Below are 24,078 nucleotides of genomic sequence, written 5' to 3'. Positions count from 1 at the left end.
CCACCTTCAAAGAGAAGAGGGTCATTTTATTTTTTTATTACTTATTTATTTATTTATTGGCTGTGCTGGGTCTTCATTGACACACTGGCTTTTCTCTACTTGCAGTGAGCTGGGGGCTATTCTGTAGTTGTTGTGTTCAGGCCTCTCATCGCGGTTGCTCCTCTTATTGTGGGGCACGGGCTCTCAGCGCGCAGGCTTCAGTAGTTGCAGCGTGTGGGATCTCCCCAGATCAGGGATGAAACCTGTGTCTCCGGCATTGGCAGGCAGATTCTTTACCACTGAGCCACCAGGGAAATCCTGAGGGTCACTTTACCTGCCACGATGTGGCTTCTGCCCCATTCTGTTGGTTAAGTCATTGGGCCAGCCCAGATTTAAAGGGAAAAGGAAAAAAATTCCACTTCTCAAAAAGACAGGATCTGGTAGTGGCTATCTTTGGATACTAAGTGATCAAATACATTTTTATTAACTTGTGATTAATAGGCATCCAGTCCCTTTCCACAGGAAACTTCATTTAGTCTTCTCCCAGGATAGACTCTCTTTGGGCATGCCTGGATTCAAAGGTTCTAGTCCTAATCCTGATATCCAGATTTTCATACAGCCATCGAGGCAGCACAGTTACACCTAACTCAGTCCTAAGCAGAATCTGGCAGGCAGGCCCCACAGGCCGCACCTGCAGCTGACCTTTGTCTGCCGTCTCTTCCATGAGGATATTCCTCTGTTTCCCCCTACAGGCCTGTCTAAAGATCTATGATGTTGACCTTTTATGTCTTCCTCCTGTTGCTACTGCTGCTAAGTCACTTCAGTCGTGTCTGACTCTGTGCGACCCTATAGACGGCAGTCCACCAGGCTCCCCCGTCCCTGGGATTCTCCAGGCAAGAACACTGGAGTGGGTTGCCATTTCCTTCTCCAATGCATGAAAGTGAAGTCACTCAGTTGGGTCCGACTCTAGCGACCCCATGGACTGCAGCCCACCAGGCTCCTCTGTCCACGGGATTCTCCAGGCAAGAGTACTGGAGTGGGGTGCCATTGCCTTCTCCGATGTCTTCCTCCTAGGTTATGGAATATAAAAGACCAGTTTTGGACCAAGGGTGCCTGCTTTGAGATCGGATCCTAATCCACATTCCTTCTTCCCCATAAAAAATTGAAGATAGTTAATGCACCTTAAAGTCTCCTCTCCCCCCACGTTTGGGAAAGTAGTAAATTATGTATACTAACATAAAATTTGCCATTATAACCATTTTAAAGTATAGGGTTCAGTGGCATTAGTTACATTCATGGTGTTGGGCAACCATCATCCCTATTTTCAAAACATTTTCATTACTCCAGGCAGAAGCACTGCACTTATTAGGCAGCAATTTCCAATTCCCCCATCTCCCAAGCCCCTGGTAAGTTCTAATCTACTTTCTGTCTCTATGAAATGGAATCATACAACATATGTCCTTTCGTGTCTGGCTTATTTCACTTAGCATAATGTCTTCAAGGTTCAGCCATGCTATACGCGCACACACACACACACACACACACACACACACACTCTTGTACTTTGGGGCTGTCTCCATCTTTTGGCTGTTGTCAGTGATGTTGCTATCATATCGATGTATGAATATCTGTTTGAGTCTCTGCTTTCAGTTCCTTTGCGTCTGTATCCAGAAGTGAGGTTGCTGGGCTACTGGCGCTTCTGTTTAACTTTCTGAGGAATCGCCCCGTTGCTTCCTCCTGCTGCTGCATATCATTTGATTTTCCCATCAACCGTGCACAAGGGTTGTATTTTCTCCACATCCTTGTCTGTACTTATCTTCCTTTTATTTTTATAACCATCCTAATGAGTGAGAAGTGACGTTGTACTGTGGCTTTGACTTACATTTCCTCAATGACTAAACTGACGTTGAACATCTTTTTGTGTGCTTCTTTGTGTGTTTCTTTTTTAAAAAAGAGTCTGTTCAAGTCCTTTGCTCATTTTGGATTAGGGTCATTGTCTTTTTGCTGATAAGCTGTAAGAATTTTTAATATTTGCTGGCTACTAGACTCTAAAATGATCTGTGATTTACAAATATTTTCTCCCATAGATATTCATAAAGATAGTGGTCTGTAGTTTTCTTTGTAGGGTTTGCCTGGCTTTGATATCATGGTTTTGTTAGCCTCACAGAATGAGTTAGGAAGTGTCCCTCTTCATTTTTTTGGATTTGTTTGGGAAGGATTGGTGTTAATTTTTGGTGTTAACACACTAGGTTATCCAGTGTGTTGGCGTACATACATATTCTAATTGTTATTGTACTCTCATAATTCTTTTTCTTGCCGTAAAGTCAGTAGTAATGTTTCCTCTTTCATTTCTAATTTTAGCGATTTGAGTCTTTTTTTTCCTTTGTACTTTCTTCCCCATACTTTGTATGATTTCAGTCTTTTTTTAAAATTTATTAGTACTTGTTTTATGGTCTGATAACATGATCTAACTTGAAAAATGTTCCATATCCACTGTGGAAAATGTCTATTCTGCTATTGCTGCGTGATGTGTTCTGTTAGGTCTCATTGGTTTAAAGTGTTGTTCAAGTCCTCCATTACTGAAAATGTGTACTGAAGACTCCAACTCTTATTGCAGAACTAAGTCTGTCCATTTTTGCCTCGGATACTTTGGGACTGTGTTGTTAGGTGTGTATATATTTTTATCAATTTGTGACTATAGCCTGGTGGACCATACTCTATGGGGTTGCAAAGAGTTGGACACGACTTAAGCAACTTAGCACAACTATGTCACTTAGCATAATGTCCTCAAGGTTCATCTGTGTGGTTGAAATGGTGTATAGGTAGCTTTCCTCCTTTCTTAGGACTGAAATATATTTCGGTGTATGATTTTTTTTCTTTTTAACCCATTACCCATTGACAGACACTTAAGTCATTTCCATATCTTGGCTATTTGAATAATGCTACCAATAAATATGGGTGTGCACATCTCTCTTCAACAGCCTGTTTTTCTTTCTTTGGGGTATATACCCAAGTATGGAGTTTGCTGGATAATATGGTAATTCTAAATTTGGGAGGAACCTCCTTGTGGTTTTCCGTAAGTGGCTATACCGACTTCCACTTCAATAGTGGTATATATAAACACGCCTCTTTCCTTGGTATCCTCACCAGCACATGTTATCTTTCGTCGTCTTGATGGTGGTCTTGCAGCTTTGACTTGCATTTCCATGATGGTTGGTGGTGTTGAACACCTTTTCATTTACTTATTGACCTTTTGGATGTCATCCTTGGAAAAAAGGATGTTTCTTTAGTTCTGCCCATTTTTAAAATCAGATTGTTATCTGTTATCGGCTTGTGTGAGTTTTGATATATTTTGGATAAGAACCCCTTATCCAATATGTGGTTTGCAGATACTTCCGTTCTGTAGCTTGCCTTTTCATTTTGCCAGTTATTTCTTCGGCAGTGGAGGCTTTTTAGTTTGATGCAGTCCCACATGTTGGCTTTTGCTTTAGTTGTTTGTGTTCTTTGCCCGTGGTTCCCTTATCTCATTGAAGGTAATTAATAGTCAACTTTGCCTAGTAATTCGTGTCTAAGATACCTCACGCATAGTTTCTGTCAGCTTCTCTTTTTCTTGTGAATGAGCCTTCCTCTCCTGTCTTTGGGAGTGAAAAAGTGAAAGTTGCTCAGTTGTGTCCAACTCTTTGGGACCCCATGGACTATACAGTCCATTGAATTCTCCAGGCCATGATACTGGAGTGGGTAGCCTTTCCCTTCTCCAGCGGATCTTTCCAACCCAGGGATCAAACCCAGGTCTCCTGCATTGCAGGCGGATTCTTTACCAGCTAAGCCACAAGAGAAGTCTTTGGTATGCTTTTTAGAACCACACACACTCAAGAATAATAAAAGTCAGATTCTCTCCTTCCTCAGGGATTGCCCTTGAGGGCTGAGTCATCCATTTGTATTTTTTTCAAACTGTTTTTACAAATTCAGTATTCTTTGTTGCATGTGGTCACTGAAATTTGTTTCATTATCTCTGCAGTGGGCCTGTCACCTGATAGGGATTTCCTTAAAATGTCTGGACCTTAAAATGACAGGTACTGGATTTGTACCAGTACCTACTGTAAGATCTTCAAATCTTAAATAGATACTGTTACTGTCCACTCGCTCCAGCTGGCCACTGGAGGGTGGTAGGTGGTTCTCTCTGCTGCCCTCCTACCAAATTCAGCAGCTTCTCGCTTCATCAAGCAGCCCCTTGGTTGCTGTAAGTACCTTATCAGGTTCTGGTGTCCCGAGAACCAAAAACCAAATAGTTGGCTTTAAGTGTTTTTCCAGCTACTGGTTATTTCAGTAGAGGGACTAAATTAGAGAATTTTCTACTCTACCATTTTCCTTCTTAAAATCTACCTTTTTTAAAAAAGACTATAAATAGAAAGGATCCTTCTTCCTACCTGGTCTTTAACATGGCAGTCTTTAACCTCTGCAGAAACACACTGATGATCTGGGGCATGAACAAAGTAGTGGGAAGGATCTGTGACCTAGCAGACTTTCTGTGCTGGTGGGAACAGAGCCACTGACTTTTGAATTGGATGATTGTAGGCCCTCCTGTGAAGTCATTAGACTCCCTGTGAAGAATAAACCCAAGAGCAATGGGATAAGCCTCCAGCATCACCCTATTTTAAGTTACCACAGTAGCTTCTGTTCAGTCTCTACACTTGCTTTATAAGTTCCCTTGTTTTATTCTTTGTTATTTTGGTATAGTCATTTCAAAACGGGGGAACATTTAGGTTGCTGGGTAACCGATTGAATCTCCTCTCCTAGGATACTCTCTGTATGTATATGTTCCAAGATACTCTCTGATGGAGAATAAATGTGCTGTGTTAATGACTTGTGATAACCAGCTACTTTGAAGAGCCAAGATTATATGTGGGTAACCTACTAAGAGTTTCTCTTTAACAGAACAGGAAAAAAAAATTATCTTTGAAAGATGCAGGGTCATTGAGTTAATTGGCTCCTTTTCAGCCAAAAGAAAAACGTTTTCAAGCAAAAAAGGAAAGGTTCAAAAGAAAAACCTCTCCCCAACTATGATATCAGTGTGTATTGTTGAAGAGCGAAATATCACCATCCTGCTAAGAGATCAATGAGATGTAATAAAATCTCCTTTCAGTAGCAAATAAATGAAACTAATGAATACATTTTCCTTGCATTAACGGTGCTAGTCATATATCAAGCACTCGATAAATGGTTGATTAATTGAACCCAAAAGCAATTAAAAGTTTTTTGGGTTGTTTTTATTTCACTGATTTTTTTTTTCAAATTAAGTGATCATGAATCATTATCTCAATCTTTTCTATATAATCAGGAAAATCAGAAATTTGAGTATCAATGGATAGATTGAGCATATTTTCTCACTTTTTCCAACTTTGGCTCTAGGAATATGATGTGGGCTCAATTTTAATTCAGTAAAACACAAAACTAGCTGTGAAACACAGCCCCATGTAGTAAAAAGACAAGGTAGTAAAAAAACAAAATTAGTGTCAAAGAGCAGGAAAGAACTTCATTTCTAATTAATTCTCTTTCTTCAAACATGAAAATATCTACCTTATTCAGTTCAGTCGCTCAGTCATTTCCAACTCTTTGTGACCCCATGGACTGCAGCATGCCAGGCTTTCCTGTCCATCACCAACTCCCAGAGCTTACTCAAACTCATGTCCATCAACTCGGTGATGCCATCCAACCATCTCATTCTCTGTTGTTCCCTTCTCCTGCCTTCAGTCTTTCCCAGCATCAGGGTCTTTTCCAATGAGTCAGTTTTTCACATCAGGTGGCCAAAATATTGGAGTCTCGGCTTCAGCATCAGTCCTTCCAATGAATATTAAGGGCTGATTTCCTTTAGGATTGACTGGTTTGATCTCCTTGCAGCCCAAGGGACTCGCAAGAGTCTTCAACACCACAGTTCAAAAGCATCAGTTCTTCGGTGCTCAGCTTTCTTTATGGTCCAACTCTTACATCCATACATGACTACTGGAAAAACCATAGCTTTGGCTAGACAGATCTTTGTTGGCCAAGTAATGTCTCTGCTTTTTAATATGCTATCTAGGTTGGTCATAGCTGTTCTTCCAAGGAGCAAGCGTCTTTTAATTTCATGGCTGCAGTCACCATCTGCAGTGATTTTGGAGGCCCAAAAAATAAAGTCTGTTACTGTTTCCCCATCTATTTGCCATGAAGTGATGGAACCAGATGCCATGATCTTCGTTTTCTGAATGTTGAGCTTCAACCCAACGTTTTCACTCTTCTCTTTCACTTTCATTAAGAGGCTCTTTAGTCCTTCTTAGCTTTCTGCCATAAGAGTGGTGTCATCTGCATATCTGAAATTATTGATATTTCTCCTGGCAGTCTTGATTCCAGCTTGAGCTTCATCCAGCCCAGCATTTCTCATGATGTACTCTGCATATAAGTTAAATAAGCAGGATGACAATATATAGCCTTTACGTACTCCTTTCTCGATTTGGAACCAGTCTGTTGTTCCATGTACAGCTATAACTGTTGCTTGTTGACCTGCATACACATTTCTCAGGAGGCAGGTCAGGTGGTCTGGTATTAGCATCACTTTAAGAATTTTCCACAGTTTGCTGTGATCTACACAGTTAAAGGCTTTGGCATAGTCAATAAAGCAGATGTTTTTCTGGAGCTCTCCTGCTTTTTTGATGATCCAGTAGATGTTGGCAATTTGATCTCTGGTTCCTCTGCCTTTTCTAAATCCAGCTTGAACATCTGGAAGTTCTTGGTTCATGTACTATTGAAGCCTGGCTTGGAGAATTTTGAGCATTACTTTGCTAGCATGCGAGATGAGTGCAATTGTGTGGTAGTTTGAGCATTCTTTGACATTGCCTTTCTTTGGGATTGGAATGAAAACTGACCTTTTCCAGTCCTGTGGCCATTGCTGAGTTTTCCAAAGTTGCTGGCATATTGAGTGCAGCATTTTCACAGCATCATCTTTTAGGATTAGGAATAGCTCAGCTGGAATTCCATCACCTCCACTAGCTTAGTTCATAGTGATGCTTCCTAAGGCCCACTTGACTTTACATTCTAGGATGTCTGGCTCTAGTTGAGTGATCACACCATTGTGGTTATCTGGGTCATAAAGATCTTTTTTGTATAGTTCTTCTGTGTATTCTTGCCACCTCTTCTTAGTATCTTCTGCTTCTGTTAGGTCCATACCATTTCCATCCTTTATTGAGCCCATCTTTGCATGAAGACAAGAGCTCTCTAGTCTTTCCCATTCTATTGTTTTCCTCTATTTCTTTGCGTTGATCACTGAGGAAGGCTTTCTTATCTCTCCTTGCTATTCTTTAGAACTCTGCATTCAAATGGGTATATCTTTCTTTTTCTCCTTTGCCTTTCACTTCTCTTCTTTTCTCAGCCATTTGTAAGGCCTCCTCAGACGACCATTTTGCCTTTTTGCATTTATTTTTCTTGGAGATGGTCTTGTCATGAACCTCTGTCCATAGTTCTTCAGGCACTCTGTCTACTAGAGCTAATTCTTTGGATCTATTTGTCACTTCCACTGTATAATCATAAGGGATTTGATTTAGGTCATACTTGAATGGTCTAGTGGTTTTCCTTACTTTCTTCAATTTAAGTCTGAATTTGGCACTAAGGAGTTCATGATCTGAGCCACAGTCAGCTCAAGGTCTTGTTTTTGCTGACTGTATAGAGCTTCTCCATCTTTGGCTGCAAAAAATATAATCAGTCTGATTTCAGTATTGACGATCCAGTGATGTCCATGTGTAGAGTCTTCTCTTATGTTATTGGAAGAAGGTGTTCGCTATGACCAGTGTGTTCTCTTGACAAAACTCTATTAGCCTTTGTCCTTCTTCATTTTGTACTCCAAGGCCTAATTTGCCTATTACTACAGGTGTCTCTTGACTTCCTACTTTTGCATTCCAGTCTCCTATAAGGACATCTTTTGGGGTGTTAGTTCTAGAAGATCTTGTAGGTCTTCATAACCTGTTCAACTTCAGCTTCTTCGGCATTATTGGTTGGGGCATAGACTTGGATTACTGTGACATTGAATGGTTTGCCTTGGAAACAAACAGAGATCATTCTGTCATTTTTGAGATTGTACCCAAGTACTGCATTTCGGACTCTTTTGTTGACCATGATGGCTACTCCATTTCTTCTAAGGGATTCTTGCCCACAGTAGTAGATATAATGGTCATCTGAGTTAAATTCACCCATTCCAGTCCATTTTAGTTCACTGATTCCGAAAATGTTGATGTTTACTCTTGGCATCTCCTGTTTGACCACTTCCAATTTACCTTGATTCATGGACCTAACATTCCAGGTTCCTATTCAATATTTTCTTTATGGCATTAGACTGTCCTTCCATCACCAGTACATCCACAACTGGGTGTTTTTGCTTTGGCTCCATCTCTTCATTCTTTCTGGAGTTATTTTTCCACTTTTCTTCAGTAGCATATTGGGCACCTACCGTTATTATTAGGCCAGAGTTTTTCTTGCCTTTAAGAAGTCCAGGAGATAAAACCCAGTATATACTCAAAAGAGGAAGAAATTGTTTAATTGATCAAACATTTATTAAGTCACATTGCAAATTTCATGTTCTTTCTATGTCCAGTTGGAATCTCTAACCCAAGTTTCCCCATTTCCATATGCATGAAAGATTGATTTATTTCCCTCTTTAAATAAGCATTCATGTAGGTCAAATAACTTAATCTTACCTCTCTCTTTCATTTTTAAAAGTTGACAGTAAGCTGTAATAAGTAGACAGCAAAGTTCATTAAGTGCTAAAAAATGAATTGTTTAACCAATCCTCATTTAGGTCAAGAACAGAACCAACATCCAATACCCTTGTTAACCCCACCCAGTCTTAATCCCCCTCTCTCCCCTTGCTTTCCTCCTTCCCCCAGGAGCCTCTTTTTTCCTATTTTCTTGGATGTTTCTTTATATTCTATTCCGTAATTATGAATCATTTATATGTATATAGTTTTGTGTTTAATTTTAGATAAGTGAGATCATTTTGGTGCATTTTTGTTCTGGTTATTTTGGTGCAACATTGTGAGATTGGGTCACATGGTATGTGGCTGTGTTCATTCATTTTCATTGATTTGAACTGGCAGGATTCCATTATACGAATATCTCACAATTTACCTGTCTTACTTACTCTTGCTGGATATTTGGTTATTTTCCAGTTGGGGTGGCCCATAAACACACATCTGTTTGGAATATATACCCAGGAATGGCATTGTTGGATTTCAGGGAATATATATGTTCAACTATAAGAGTCTGCAAAGTAGTTTTCCAAAGTGCTAACATTTTTCACTTGTATTAGAATGTCAGTTGTTCAATATGATGTGTTTATAGTGGTGTTTCTTCATAGTTTTAATTTACATTCCCTGATGACTAATGAAGTTGACTACCTTTTCATAAGCTTATTGGCTATTCAGATGTTCTTTTTTCTGCAGTGTCTGTGTATGAGATACATTTTTTCAAAAATCTACAAGATATTATTATTACTACTGTTATAATTACTGTTAGGTATAGTCAACATTCATTTAGATTTACTAGTGTATTTACCACTTTCTTTGTTCATCAGTCCTTGCTGCATCTAAGAGTAGTTTATTCACCTTCATTGATATATAGGATTCCATGATGTAGATATGTGAGATGGCTGGATGGCATCACTGACTCGATGGACGTGAGTCTGAGTGAACTCCGGGAGTTGGTGATGGACAGGGAGGCCTGGCGTGCTGCGATTCATGGGGTCGCAAAGAGTCGGACACGACTGAGCGACTGATCTGATCTGATCTGATGATGTAGATATATCACAATTTACTTGTTTTACTACTGATGAGTATTTATTTGGGTAATTTGCCAATATTGTTTTCTTTGTACCTAAAGAATTTATTTTAGTAAAATTCTTCTGGTAGCAAATTATTCTAATTTTAATTGTATGAAATATTGTATTCTGGTTATTCTTGAAGTAAGTTTCAGTGAGTATAGCATAGGGCTTGCATTTTCTTTCAGTTCCTTGAAGCTGTCTTTCCACTATCTTCTGCAGTCAGATGTCTGTCTTTGAGGATCTTCTCTGGCTGCTTTTATGATTTTTTTTTTTTAAAGTATCTTTATTTTTAGATTGTCTTTATTTTCTCTAGTTTTACTATGATTCTAGATATGCATTTCATCTTCTTGGGATGGCTTAGGTTTCATTGAGTTTCTTTAATGGGTGGTTGACTTTTTAAGTTCCAAGTAATTTTCATTCTCTGATTCTATCCCATTGTCCCCACGCCCCCCCCCCCACAACATCCTGGGACTCAGCTCAACATGTCAGACCTACTCAACTGTATCCACTGTGTCTCATGTGGGTACCCCCACCAGGTTCTCTATCTCTCCATGCTTTGTTGTTGAAGTTTCTTCTGACTTAGTGACTAACAGCAGTACAAAGTTAAGTCTTGTTGGACTCTTGCAGCCTCATGGCCTGTAGCCCACCAGGCTCCTCTGTCCATGGGATGTTCTGGGCAAAAATACTGGAGTGGGTTGCCATTTCATTCTCCAGGGGATCTTCCACTTTACTAATTAAGTCTAACCTACCATTAAACTCATCCATTGATGCCTTAGTTCTTAATTCTCTGATTTATGGTATCTTTTTCAACTCTGTTACATCGTGTTTTATAGTTTCTTGTAGCTTTTAAACATTCTTAACTCTGGCATCTATCTCCATGTCTGTAGTAAGCAAAACTTTTCTACAATCTGTGTCAGATAATTTCAAATGTAGAGTCTCTGCATTCTGTTTCCTTTTGTTGTCTTGATCTGTACCTACCTCACTGTTTTATTATTTGCTGAGCTTTTTATGAGAGAATTTGCTCTCAGGAATACTTCAAGACCTTGATGATGGGTGTTCCTCACCTTCCTTGTACCGTAGAGGCAGCTCTTCGTAGAGGGAAGAGAGATACAGTGTGTTGCAGCTGATGCCTCTGGTAGCCATGTGCCTCCTCCCATTCTACTTGCCTCCAGCCGGCCTTTGTGGATCCAGCTGCCCTTTCTGGGTTGGCATCACCACTGAGGCAGAAAAGGCTCTACTCCCTTCTCAGAGCTCACATATTCTCCCTATTTCCTGCCTGATCATCAATAGCTGTTGGGTATTTTTCTAGTGGAAGCATTTTTAGTTTTGTGTACATTTTTTAATTGTCTGCAGCTAAAAAGTTGGTCCTAGCCATTTAGTCTGCCATAAGCCTGAAGTCACCTTTTTTATAAGCTTAAATACTCCTAGGGCTTCCCCAGGTGGTGGTAGTGGTAAAAAAAAAAACCCCACCTGCCAATGCAAGAAAACTTTAGAGATGCGGGTTCATTCCTTAGGTCGGGAAGATCCCCTGGAGAAGGGAATGGCAACCCATTGCAGTATTCTTGCCTGGAGAATCCTGTGGACAGAGGAGTCCATGGGGGTCTCGAAGAGTTGGACACGACTGAAGCGACTCAGCACACACTCCTGCCTGGTCTCCTCATCCTGTAGCATCTAGTTCCCATCAGTGTTCCATCTTTGTTGCTTTTTCCCCCAAACCTCTATATCATATGTCTCTTCATTTTAAAAAGGGTGACCACATTTGTCAAATTATTTCAACAGTGCACCCTTCCCAGTAGCTCTCACATGTGTACAAGCCGCGTCTGTTAACACAGGCAGGCGGTACAGAACTATGTTACCAGAACCCTGTATGTGATTATTCTGTTTTTTTGCTGAGCCCTTGTTAGTGAAATGGAAATAAACCACTATATAAAACAAGCATGGCGACCTTATCAAACAGAGGACAGCGAGAAACTGGACACAGAGAAGGTAAGGTGGTTGCGAAAAGTCAGCCGTCCTTTCCATGCTGGAATAAAAATGGATGTGCTGTTATCTGGGCTGACGAGACATTCACAGCCGAGCGCAAGGAAGCGGGGTCGGCATCCCCAACAACACAGGCGCCAGGGCTCCTTGGGAACACGCCATGGAGTCAAGCTGGCTCTGAATTGTGGTTCCTGTACTTCCCAGTTGTGTGACCTTGAGTTAGGACGCTTTCTGCATCTCTCGTGCTTCCCAGGATAGGAATCTCAGTCTCGTTGGTGTGTGTCGAGCATCTGGCATGCGTGCCTGGTGTGGATGTAAGGGCTCCAAACAGAGTGGCCCTCCTCTAGCTTTGTACTCGACAGTCACTCAGCTCTACAGTTGTTGCTGCTTTTATTTTGAGATGGAGTTAGTCAGAATTGTGATTGTGTAACTGATTGTGATTCTGACAAGCGGGGTTGAGGCTCATTTCCTGCTCCTGACTTATTTTCTCTTTTAAAGGAAAAACATGTTTATTTTCATCTTCTAAGCTTCACTCTGGTATTGGATTTACCCTTAGAGAGAAAGGGCTGTAGTAACGTGGAGAAGCAGTGTCGCAGTCTAATCAGGTATCACCTTGACTAGTTGGCTTCTTTTGCCTGCTTCCTCTATTTATGTAAAAATAGAATGCATTTTTTTCTAATGCATATCAGTAGAATTTAAGGGCTTTACCTGGTGGTGCTAGTGGTAAAGAATCTGCCTGCCAATGCAGGAGACTCGGGTTCAGTCCCTGGGTCGGGAAGATCCCCTGGAGAAGGGAATGGCAACCCAGTCCAGTATTCTTGCCTGGAGAATCCCATGGACCGAGGAGCCTGGCGGGCTACAGTCTCTGGGGTCGTAGAGAGTCAGACACTACTGAGCACACACAGCACAGAATCTGAGTAAACAGTGAGGTTTGTTCCATTTTCATCTTTGATTTCACCTTTTTACGGCTGTGTGATTCCCTCCCTCCCCCTTTATTAAACAGCACTGATCAGCTCACAGTTAAGCTGCTCTGTGGCCAGTGGCTGAGGCAGTTGGCCTGTGCATTTTGGGTAATTTCCTCTCTTTGATCAACACTTAAAGTAGCTGAAACTGTGTTAAGCTAAAATGGTACACATCTTTCAAAGAAAGGGAGAGGTGATGTGGAAGCAGAGGCATTTTTATCCACCTTGAGGGGCTGGAGGCTCGAAGGCATCTGGTGTCATTTCCTTCTCCAGGGGATCCTCCCAACCCAGGGATCAAGCCTATGTCTCCTGCATCGGCAAGCAGATTATTTACCACTGCACCACCTGGGAAGCCCATGCAGCCTCAGGCTGAGGGTTTAATCAGAGCAAAGGATACTGCTGGCTCTGGGTGGGATGAGAGGAGCAGAGGGCGGTCAGGTCAGTACTCGGTGGGAAAGCTGTTTCTGCATTGTGGCCTCTGGGCTTATTGCTCCAAGGCTGACTGCCAGGAGCACCCAGCAAAGCTGGGGGAGATGCCTCCAGTTCGTGGACTGCCCCCTCCTCCCTGTCCTCGAGGCTCTGCTGCCAGCTGTGGGCTCTGTCAACCAGGCTCCCTGAGGACAGCTGCACAGAGGTCACCCCTGCTCACCCCCCAGCCCAGGGACTGGCAGAGCCGCACGCAGGCCACCGGGTAGAGAACTCGCTTACTTTGGAGACAGCCCGTTGCCTGTCTGTCCTCAAGGGCAGAAGCCTGTGAGACAGCTGCCCACGTCAGTCCAGGAGCTCGGCTGACGTCAGCTGTGAGATGTAATTGCTTTTTCTTGGCTGTCTCGCAAGAGGAAAGTTACTGTGACGAGGAGCCTTGCTAACCAAGGAGAGCAGAAGGGGCAGAGCGTGGCCTCCACCCACCGCGGTGATGGTGCGTTTTCCCTTCTAAGCTGGCTGAGAATGCTAATACTTTTGCCAGCCTGTTCTGCAGAGGGTAGAAACAGAGGAAAATCTTTCTTTCAAGAAACAGGAGGCACAGAGAGATACAAATGGGGAATATTTTTGTTTAAGTAAGAGATGAGAGTCCAGGCTGGCTAAAGGTCAAACTTCTCTCCCCAAAATACTGACAGCTTCCCTGGTGGGCCAGAAGTAGACTTCCCATCTCAGTGCTACTGATGTTACTGAAAATAAGGATCGGAGCTTGAAAATGTGCTGCTGCTGCTAAGTCACTTCAGTCGTGTCTGACTCTGTGCAACACTATAGACAGCAGCCCAGCAGGCTCCACCATCCATGGGATTTTCCAGGCAGGAACACTGGAGTGGGTTGCCATTGCCTTCTCTGTGAAAATGTGCCTTTCCTTCAAAAAGGTACATAGCAAGCAAAGCCCAAATGTCTCTCCTCCCTCAAGTTGGTAATAGTTTCCAGGCCCCATCTTCTGTATTAAGGCAGAAGTTGGGAACTGGGGAGTCTGTATGCTCAGTGGAACTTTTGTTGTTGTTGTTGTTGCATGGGATCTCAGTTACAGCGAGGGCTTCTCTCTAGTTGTGGCATGCAGGCTTAGTTGCACCATGGCATGTGGAATCTTAGTTCCCTGACCAGGGATCCAACCCACATCCCCTGCATTGGAAGATGGCTTCTCAACCACTGGACCCCAGGGGAGTCCCTCAGTGGGACTCTTAACTGAGGAGTGCTGAGTTGTACCCCAGTAAAGCTGTTCATTAACCAGCACACTTGGAGTGCGCCAGATCATGGAACTTTGTGGTTGTCCATGGGTTGTTGAATCCTGTGCTATGTGTAAGGAGCAGCTTCTCCGTCACCTCTACAGCTATTTGTGGTAGACAGGTGTAGGCTGGGGCATGGTTGGGGAAGTAAAGCTCTCTGACCAGCTGCACATCTTCAGTCTGGTGGACTGTAGCCCACCGGGCTCCTCTGTCCATGGGATTCTTCAGGCATGAATACAGGAGTGGATTGCCATGCCGTCCTCCAGGGGATCTTCCCGACTCAGGGATCGAACCTGCATCTCTTATGTCTCCTGCACTGGCAGGCACATTCTTTACCACTAGCCACCTGGAGAGCCCTCAGTCTGGTTATAACTGGTAACACACACACACACACACACACAGAAGTCGCTCAGTCGTGTCCGACTCTTTGCGACCCCATGGACTGTAGCCCACCAGGCTCCTCGGTCCATGGGATTTTCCAGGCATGAATACTGGAGTGGGTTGCCGTTTCCTTCTCCATAACTGGTAAGGAAGATGGTAAAGATTACCATCATCTTTATTTGAAAGAGGAGATTTAAACTTGATTCCAGTGACTGAGCTGAGCAGAATCAAAAGGAAACATTAAATCTATCTTGTGACTTCATGTAGGTAGGAAGCTGGAAGTAACAGAACATTGTTGAAGCTGGGTACTGGGTATTTGGATGTTCAGTCTACTATCGCCTCTACTTTTGTTGTTTGTCTTAAGCCCATGGGAAATGACATCTGTTTTGTAAAATTAGAAGTATAAAAAGCTAACCTCACACCAGTCTGAACAGCTATCATTAAAAAGTCTACAAATAATGCTGGAGAGGATGTGGAGAAAAGGGAACCCTCCTACACTGCTGGTGGGAATGTAAGTTGGTGCAGCCACTCTGGAGAACAGTATGGGGGTTCCTTAAAAAACTAAAACTAGAGTTACCATATGATCCTTCAGTCCCACTCCTGGGTGTATATCTAGAGAAAACTAATTTGAAAAGATACATGCAGCCCAGTATTCACTGTCGCACTGTTTACAATAGCCAAGACATAGAAGCAACCTACATGTGTGTTGACAGATGAACGTGTGGGGAGTGTGTGTGTGTGTATACAAATAACACAGTCACTCACATACATACAATAGAATATTAGCCATAAAAAAGAATGAAATATTGCCATTTGCAGCAACATGGATGGACCTATATAGATTATCATACTAAGTGAAATCAGAAAGACAGATACCACTTATATGTGCAATTTAAAAAAAATGATACAAATGAACTTATTTACAAGACAGAAATAGACTCACAGAGAAAACAAATGTGTGGTTACTAAGGGGGGAAGGGATAAAGTAGGAATGTGGGATTAACAGATACACACTATATAGAAGAACTATCCAACAAGGACCAACTGTACCACACAGGGAACTGTACTCAACATCTTGTATGTGTGTATATATAACTGAATCACTTCACTGGATACTTGAGACTAACACAAACTACAAATTAACTGTACTTCAGTTTTCTAAAATATCCAGTTATATTTCTGAAAATTTTAGGGGAAGCTCTATACAGTCAACAAAAACAAGACCAGGAGCTGACTGTGGCTCAGATCATTAACTGCTTATTACCAAATTCAGACTTAAATTGAAGAAAGTAGGGAAAACCACTAGACCATTCAGGTATGACCTAAATCAAATCCCTTATGATTATACAGTGGAAGTGAGAAATAGATTTAAGGGCCTAGATCTGATAGAGTGCCTGATGAACTATGGAATGAGGTTTGTGACATTGTACAGGAGACAGGGATCAAGACAATCTCCATGGAAAAGAAATGCAAAAAAGCAAAATGGCTGTCTGGGGAGGCCTTACAAATAGCTGTGAAAAGAAGACAACCAAAAAGCAAAGGAGAAAAGGAAAGATCTAAGCATCTGAATGCAGAGTTCCAAAGAATAGCAAGGAGAGATAAGAAAGCCTTCCTCAGCAGTCAATGCAAAGAAATAGAGGGAAACAACAGAATGGGAAAGACTAGAGATCTCTTCAAGAAAATTAGAGATACCAAGGGAACATGTCATGCAAAAATAGGCTCAATAAAGGACAGAAATGGTATGGACCTAACAGAAGCAGAAGATATTAAGAAGAGCTGGCAAGAATACACAGAAGAACTGTACAAAAAGGATCTTCACGACCCAGATAATCACGATGGTGTGATCACTGATCTAGAGCCAGACATCCTGGAATGTGAAGTCAAGTGGGCCTTAGAAAGCATTACTACGAACAAAGCTAGTGGAGGTGATGGAATTCCAGTTGAGCTATTTCAAATCCTAAAAAATGATGCTGTGAAAGTGCTGCACTCAATATGCCAACAAATTTGGAAAACTCAGCAGTGGCCACAGGACTGGAAAAGGTCAGTTTTCATTCCAATCCCAAAGAAAGGCAATGCTAAAGACTGCTCAAACTATTGCACAATTGCACTCATCTCACACACTAGTAAAGTAGTGCTCAAAATTCTCCAAGCCAGGCTTCAGCAATATGTGAACCGTGAACTTCCTGATGTTCAAGCTGGTTATAGAAAAGGCAGAGGAACCAGAGATCAAATTGCCAACGTCCGTTGGATCATCGAAGAAGCAAGAGAGTTCCAGAAAACCATCTATTTCTGCTTTATTGACTATGCCAAAGCCTTTTGACTGTGTGGATCACCATAAACTGTGGAAAATTCTGAAAGAGATGGGAATACCAGACCACCTGACCTGCCTCTTGAGAAACCTATTTGCAGGTCAGGAAGCAACAGTTAGAACTGGACATGGAACAACAGACTGGTTCCAAATAGGAAAAGGAGTACGTCAAGGCTGTATATTGTCACCCTGCTTATTTAACTTGTATGCAGAGTACACCATGAGAAACGCTGGACTGGAAGAAGCACAAGCTGGAATCAAGATTGCCGGGAGAAATATCAATAACCTCAGATATGCAGATGACACCACCCTTATGGCACAAAGTGAAGAGGAACTCAAAAGCCTCTGGATGAAAGTGAAAGTGGAGAGTGAAAAAGTTGGCTTAAAGCTCAACATTCAGAAAACGAAGATCATGGCATCTGGTCCCATCACTTCATGGGAAATAGATGGAGAAACAGTGGAAACAGTGTCAGACTTTATTTTTTGGGCTCCAAAATCACTGCAGATGGTGACTGCAGCCATGAAATTAAAAGACGCTTACTCCTTGGAAGGAAAGTTATGACCAACCTAGATAGCATATTCAAAAGCAGAGACATTACTTTGCCAACAAAGGTCCATCTAGTCAAGACTATGGTTTTTCTTGTGGTCATGTATGGATGTGAGAGTTGGACTGTGAAGAAGGCTGAGCACAGAAGAATTGATGCTTTTGAACTGTGGTGTTGGAAAAGACTCTTGACAGTCCCTTGGACTGCAAGGAGATCCAACCAGTCCATTCTAAAGGAAATCAGCCCTGGGATTTCTTTGGAAGGACTGATGCTAAAGCTGAAACTCCAGTACTTTGGCCACCTCATGCGAAGAGTTGACTCATTGGAAAAGACTCTGATGCTGGGAGGGATTGGAGGCAGGAGGAGAAGGGGACAACAGAGGATGAGATGGCTGGATGGCATCACTGACTCGATGGACATGAGTCTGAGTGAACTCCGGGAGTTGGTGATGGACAGGGAGGCCTGGCGTGCTGCGATTCATGGGGTCGCAAGGAGTCGGACACGACTGAACTGAATAATTGTATAAATCACGGAGCTACTGTTTAATAGATATAGACTTTCAGTTTTACTGCTGTAGACTGGATGGTGGTGAGGGTTGAACAACAGTATGAAGCTCCTTAATCCCCGTAAACTGTACAGTTAAAAATGGTTAAAATGATAAGTTTATCTCATGTATTATTACAGTGCCCCAAAGTACCAAACAAAATGGCTTACACCAAACAGAAAACATTTTTCACAACAGCTTCCTAGGTAAGCAGCTTTAAGATTGGCTACTTCATGATTCAACAGTATCAAAAAGGACCCAGGTTGTCTTCAGCTGCCCACTCTGCCAGCCTCCACCCACCTGCTTCATCCTTAGCCTACTCCCTCATAAGCTACCTGCCCCAGCCAGAAATTTCTTTCTAACAGACTCACAGATACAGAGAACACCCTAGTGGTCACCACTGGGGAGAGGCAAAGTAGAGGTAGGGAACTAAGAGGCACAAAATACCACGTATAGAATAAATAAGCCAGAAGGATATATTGTATAGCACAGGGTGTATAGGCAATATTTTATCATAACTGTAAATGGAGTACGGTTTAAGAATTTTGAGTCACTCTGTTGTACATAGTATTATCAATCAACTATACTTCAATTAAGAAAAAAGGAAAATGAATTTCTTTCCAAAAGAACATTCATGAAGAGAGACCATCTAAGAGCAAGAAAGGCTTCCAGAACCATCACGTATCACTCAGCATCTCCACTTGAATGTCTTAACAGCCATTTCACCTGTAGCACAGCCAAAGCCAAGCTCCTGGTGTCCCCACCGCTTCTGCCAGCGTCTTTCAGTCTCACCAACTGGCAACTCATTCTTTCTCCAAATCTATCCTCATTCAGCCAAAAACCTTAGAGTCATCTTAGGCCCCTCTCTTCACATCCATCAGCAGATTCTTCTGACTCTCCCTTTTAAGTATTTCAAGATTCCAGCCACTCTTCACCACTATGATTCCGCTTTGAGGCACCTCCATCTCTTACCTGGATTGTTGCGATAGCTTCTTACCTGGTCTCCTTGTTCCTGCCCTTGGTTGTGTGTATGTGTGCTTAGTCGCTTAGTTCGGTTCAGCTCAGTCGCTCAGTCGTGTCCAACTCGCTGAGGCCCCATGGGCTGTAGCCTACCAGGCTTCTCTGTCCATGGAATTTCCCAGGAAAGAATACTAGAGTGGGTTGCCATTTCCTCCTCCAGGGGATCTTTCCGACCCAGGGATTGAACCCTGGTCTCCTGCATTGCAGGAGATTCTTTTACTATCTGAGCCACCAGGGAAGCCGCCCCCTGCCCTTGGTTACTTACTTACTGAACAATACGTGCAGGCATTGCTCCGGGTACTAGCAATTCTGCAGGCAAAAACCTTGTCCTCCTTCAACTTTCCTTCTGTTCTCAAAATAGCATTCAGAGCCATCTCTTTCAAAGGTAAGTCAGTCATGTCACTTTTCTGATCAGAATCCTTAATTTATGCTACAGTCTGTGCATTGCAGCTGAAGGAAGGAAAAGCTCGTTTTAATCTTAGGGTGCCTCTGCCAAATGCTGTCATGTCACAGAGCAAAGTTCAGTTTGAATGCAGACTTTAAAGTGGAAGAAAGAATGACAAAAGTCATTTCTAGCATGTTTGTTTCTAGGATTCTAGAAACAGAAAGCTCTGCATTGAATGACTTCAGAGACATCTGTGTGCACTGATCCCTCTGGTAATGGTTTCTTAGCCACCTACCTCTCATCCTTTTTCCTTATTTTGTTGAATTATTTATATAAATAGAGCTGTCAAAACTCATGGAACATCTATTAAATGGATGTACACCCTCATGGGATTTTTTTTAATTGAACTATAACATACATGAATAAAGTAGTGTTTTCAGTATACCATGTAATTTGTGTGTATGTGTAAGTTCCCATGTGTTAAATAACTTCTAACCCAGATCAAGATACACCATTTTCAGCATTCCAGAACACTCCTTTGATCCATCTGTCAATCCTTATTGTCTTCCAAATATAACCAGTATTCTGACCTTTATCACCATAAAATTAGTTTTGTCTGTTTCTGAACTTTTCATTGATGGACTCATATATCTAGTTTCTTTTGTGCAAAATTAGATCTGTGAGATTCATCCATGGTGTTGGAGGTAGGTCTAGTTCCTGATTTCCTGTTGCCATATTAGTATTCCATTGTGTGAACATCCTGTACTTTATCCATTCTACTATTGATCGATATTTGGATTATTTCCTGTTTTGGATGTTATGAGTATCCTGTCTTTTGTTGGCTATAAGCATTTGTTTCTCTTTTCACTCTGGGAATGTGATTGCTGGGACATAGGACCTGCTTACAGATACAGAACTTCAGGAGATAATGCAAACACTAAAGAAGCTGTACCCTCTGAGGGGGACTTCCCAGGTGGCGCTAGTGGTAAAGAACCCGACTGCCAGTGTAGGAGACATAAGAGACTTGAGTTCGATCCCTGGGTCAGGAAGATCCCCTGGAGGAGAGCATGGCAACCCACTCCAGTATTCTTGCCTGGAGAATCCCATGGACAGGGGAGCCTGGCGGGCCATGGCCCATGGGATTACAGAGTTGGACAGGACTGAAGCGACTTAACATGCATGCACCTACCCTCTGAGAGGTATGAGATGTCTTCCTGGATCCAGTGGGTCTGAGCAGCCTGACCCATTATTTGTTCATGTTTCTGTCTTCCCCCAGCTCTACCCCAAACCACAGTGTTGAACAGAAATGATGATTAGAACACAAAGACAAGGTGAAATTGAACAAGACACAATATCAGTAATCCTGGGAAATTCTCCAGTGACCTCTTACCACATGACAATTCTGTTGTTACCTCCATCACATCAACTTCAGTTTGGTTTTCATAATACTTGAAAGATTTTGAAAAGGGATGGGAAACAAAACACGATGGGAAGGCTGTTCCTAAATAGCAAATGTTTGGGCTAAAGAATGAGGTTAGACTGGAGAGGGCTAGCAGTGGCCTGATTTCACACACAGTATTGATCACTAGGAATACAAAGTGACGAACAAGATACATAGAGCTTCCACCACAGGGGGAGGTCAACCAGCATCACAGTGCCCCGTGGTGAGAGCTGCGGGGCAAAGCACTGAAAAGAAGAATGCCCGTGTCTTCCTTTACGTTACACAGTAAGACCACAACGCTACTGACAGCAGAAGTAGTGTTTCCCACGCATCATGTGATTGATTCTGCGGCACCAGCTGGGTGGCCTACAGTTAACTCAGTTCTCACACTAGCTCCCTGGAGATGGCGTCAGACCCCACAGGTTACATGTTCGGTCCCCAAGACCACCCCCACTTTGGATGCGAATCGCAAGTCAAGGTTGTCAGTGTGCCTCTGACCAACCAGTTCCAGATCAGAGGATCCCACGCCCCTCCCCAGGGCTTAATTCATTTGCTAGAGGGCACAGCATGGGCCAAGCCTGGAAGCTAGGGAAAGAGCCAGACATACAGGGAACTTAAAACTTCCCCAAGGCTGAAGCATAGTGTTTCCAGGGAGAATGAAGCTAGAAAAACCATCAGCTATCAGATCATTAGAACTTTAAAATACTAACAGCAGCCAGTGTTTCAGAAGAAACGACTCTTTCCAGACTCTTGGACTTAAGCGCATCTCAAGGACCATCCCATTTACTATTCACCATCCTTAAGACACAGGTACATTATTACAGATGATAAAATGTAGGTTCAGGGAAATTAAATAATTGGCCAAAGCCACAGCCCTTAAAACGACAGGTCTAGGCCTTAAACCCATGTCTAACTGATCAAAAGCCCATACTCTTAACCACTCATATAGATAATTGGAGAAGGAAATGGCAACCCACACCAGTATTCTTGACCAGAGAATCCCGTGGACGGAGGAGCCCGGTGCGCTGCCGTCTGTGGGGTCGGACAGAGTCGGACACGACTGAAGCGACTTAGCAGCATATAGATAATACCGCATAAACCACACTTTATCCTCCTGGGAGCTCAGCTTCTTTTATGTGTTCATGTTTTATTAAAGAGACACCATTTACAATAATTTTCTCAAATGGAAGTAATATATAGATTCCTTTTCAAGAAGAAAAAGTTTACAGACCTTTAGTAGTTGACTTAAATCAGCTAATGTTCCTTAAAACGTAGGCAAATAAAAAGTCAGCGTAAGTTCCTGGTGCTTAAATTGCTTGTATATCAAAATAAATACACCAAATTAATACCCCCCAAAACCTATAAAACAAGGTGCAAATTAAGTACCACTAACTTAACGTCACTGACGTTGTTTTGCAGAAATGGTTGCTCTGGAGGAGTGGCACTGACAGTTCTCTGGTCAGGGCATCGAGGCTGCAGAGACCCCTCGTCCCACACCTGTCCTCCTGTTCAGCCTCCCAGGAAACCATGACGCTGTCGGGCTTCACTCGGAGTGTGGAGATCGCACACATTAGGTCCACCACTCGCCATTCATCTGTAACATCTAAAGCCGTGCTGCGTGGTCCCCACAGGGTTGTAAACCCATCAGCTCTGAAATACAGTTTCTATGCTTTAATGCAACTTGAGTTCAGAATTTATAACAGTTCCAGACTTACTAAAATGAGATTCAATCTGGAATGGACTTTGGTCTGTGAGTGAATGGGAGGCTGAAGGAGGACAACTCAGAGGGACTCATGTGCTGGCTGTTGAGCTACTAAGGTTACACTCGGGCTTCCCAGGCGGCAGCAGTTGTAAAGAACCCGCCTAACAATGCCGGAGACGTGAGAGATGCGGGTTCGATCCCTAAGTCAGGAAGATCCCCTGGAGGAGGAAATGGCAGCCCCCTCCAGTATTCTTGCCTGGAGAAACCCATGGACAGAGGAGCCTGGTGGGCTATAGTCCATGGGGTCACAGAGAGTCAGACATGACTGAGTGACTTAGCACACACGCAAAGTTAAGCTTAATAGGGACTCTGACTTCTGTTTTTTCTGCTTCTTCACAGGGGTCGGCACCAGGAATTATTACAGAAAGATTGGCTACAGATTGCAAGGTCCATACATGGTAAAGACGCTAGAATAACACCACACCAGTCCATCTGGAGGCATCTCCTGCCTGGCAGGAAACCGATCCAGATGTCTTGAAAACTCAGCACAGAGGCTGAGCAAAGCAAATGGACCGCCCTGAGCCCCTGGCAGGAGGCTCCCCTTCGCTCTGGAGCCTGGAGCCTTGCTCAGGGCTGGGTCGGGCTTCTGCTGACCAAGCCCATGGAGCCTGGACACTCAGACCCCCCTCCCACACCACCCGCTCCTGCATGTTCTCAAGATGTCACCTGTTTTCAAGGCTTAACTCCTGTATCTAGTTTCTCGGTTTTGCATGAGACTTGCAAGTGACCTAACCGTGACTCAGGCAAAGAGACAAAAAGCAAGTTAATCAACTCATTTGGACACCGTGATTCATGAACTAAAACTGGCCATGTCACTTAAGGAGTAAACTTAGGGGTAGGTTATTTATATAGAGTATAGACAAAGAGTTGTGTCGGGATCGTGTGAAAGCTGTCAGACGTTGATCTCTGTCCTGTTGCTATAATACGTACACATTCCAGCACGTTTAAAAACTGAGCTTTCGTTTTAATGGTAGTCATTGTGGTTCCTGCGCTGCTGTTTGAAATATCTTTGATGGGGCGAGAACAGGTGAGGGTTGCAGCTTAAAACCAGCCTTTCTCAGTTCACAGGCTGCCATCTACAAAGGGCCATTACTGACACCCATTTATTTCAGGATTTTGACTGCCTGTACTTCCCACACTAGACAACTGCAAAACGCCGTGGGCGGCGCTTTGGCCCAGAGGAGCGTTTGGGGTCCCCGTCGGTCCGTCCTGAGCAGGCAGCCT

At 42.9% G+C, this 24,078-nt stretch overlaps 1 protein-coding gene across 4 annotated transcripts in view; it reads left to right on the top strand.

The window, feature by feature from the left end:
- Positions 1-23,822, top strand: part of ELP3 (elongator acetyltransferase complex subunit 3) — a 144,351-nt gene extending 120,529 nt beyond the window's left edge. For 3 of the 4 annotated variants that reach the window (XM_044939729.2, XM_025281384.3, XM_044939728.2), the window contains exon 15: positions 23,194-23,822. In XM_044939729.2, the coding sequence (XP_044795664.1) occupies positions 23,194-23,270 (77 nt within the window). In that variant the 3' untranslated portion in view covers positions 23,271-23,822. Of the gene's footprint in view, positions 1-9,618; positions 9,657-23,193 lie in introns of those variants that run through there. The other variant, XM_044939730.2, reaches the window with a different exon arrangement.
- The last annotated feature ends 256 nt before the right edge of the window (positions 23,823-24,078 follow it).

This window comes from Bubalus bubalis, chromosome 3, assembly GCF_019923935.1.
Source record: "Bubalus bubalis isolate 160015118507 breed Murrah chromosome 3, NDDB_SH_1, whole genome shotgun sequence".
In the NCBI taxonomy this organism is placed as follows: Eukaryota; Metazoa; Chordata; class Mammalia; order Artiodactyla; family Bovidae; genus Bubalus; species Bubalus bubalis.
This window is presented reverse-complemented; position numbering and strand designations above follow the sequence as displayed.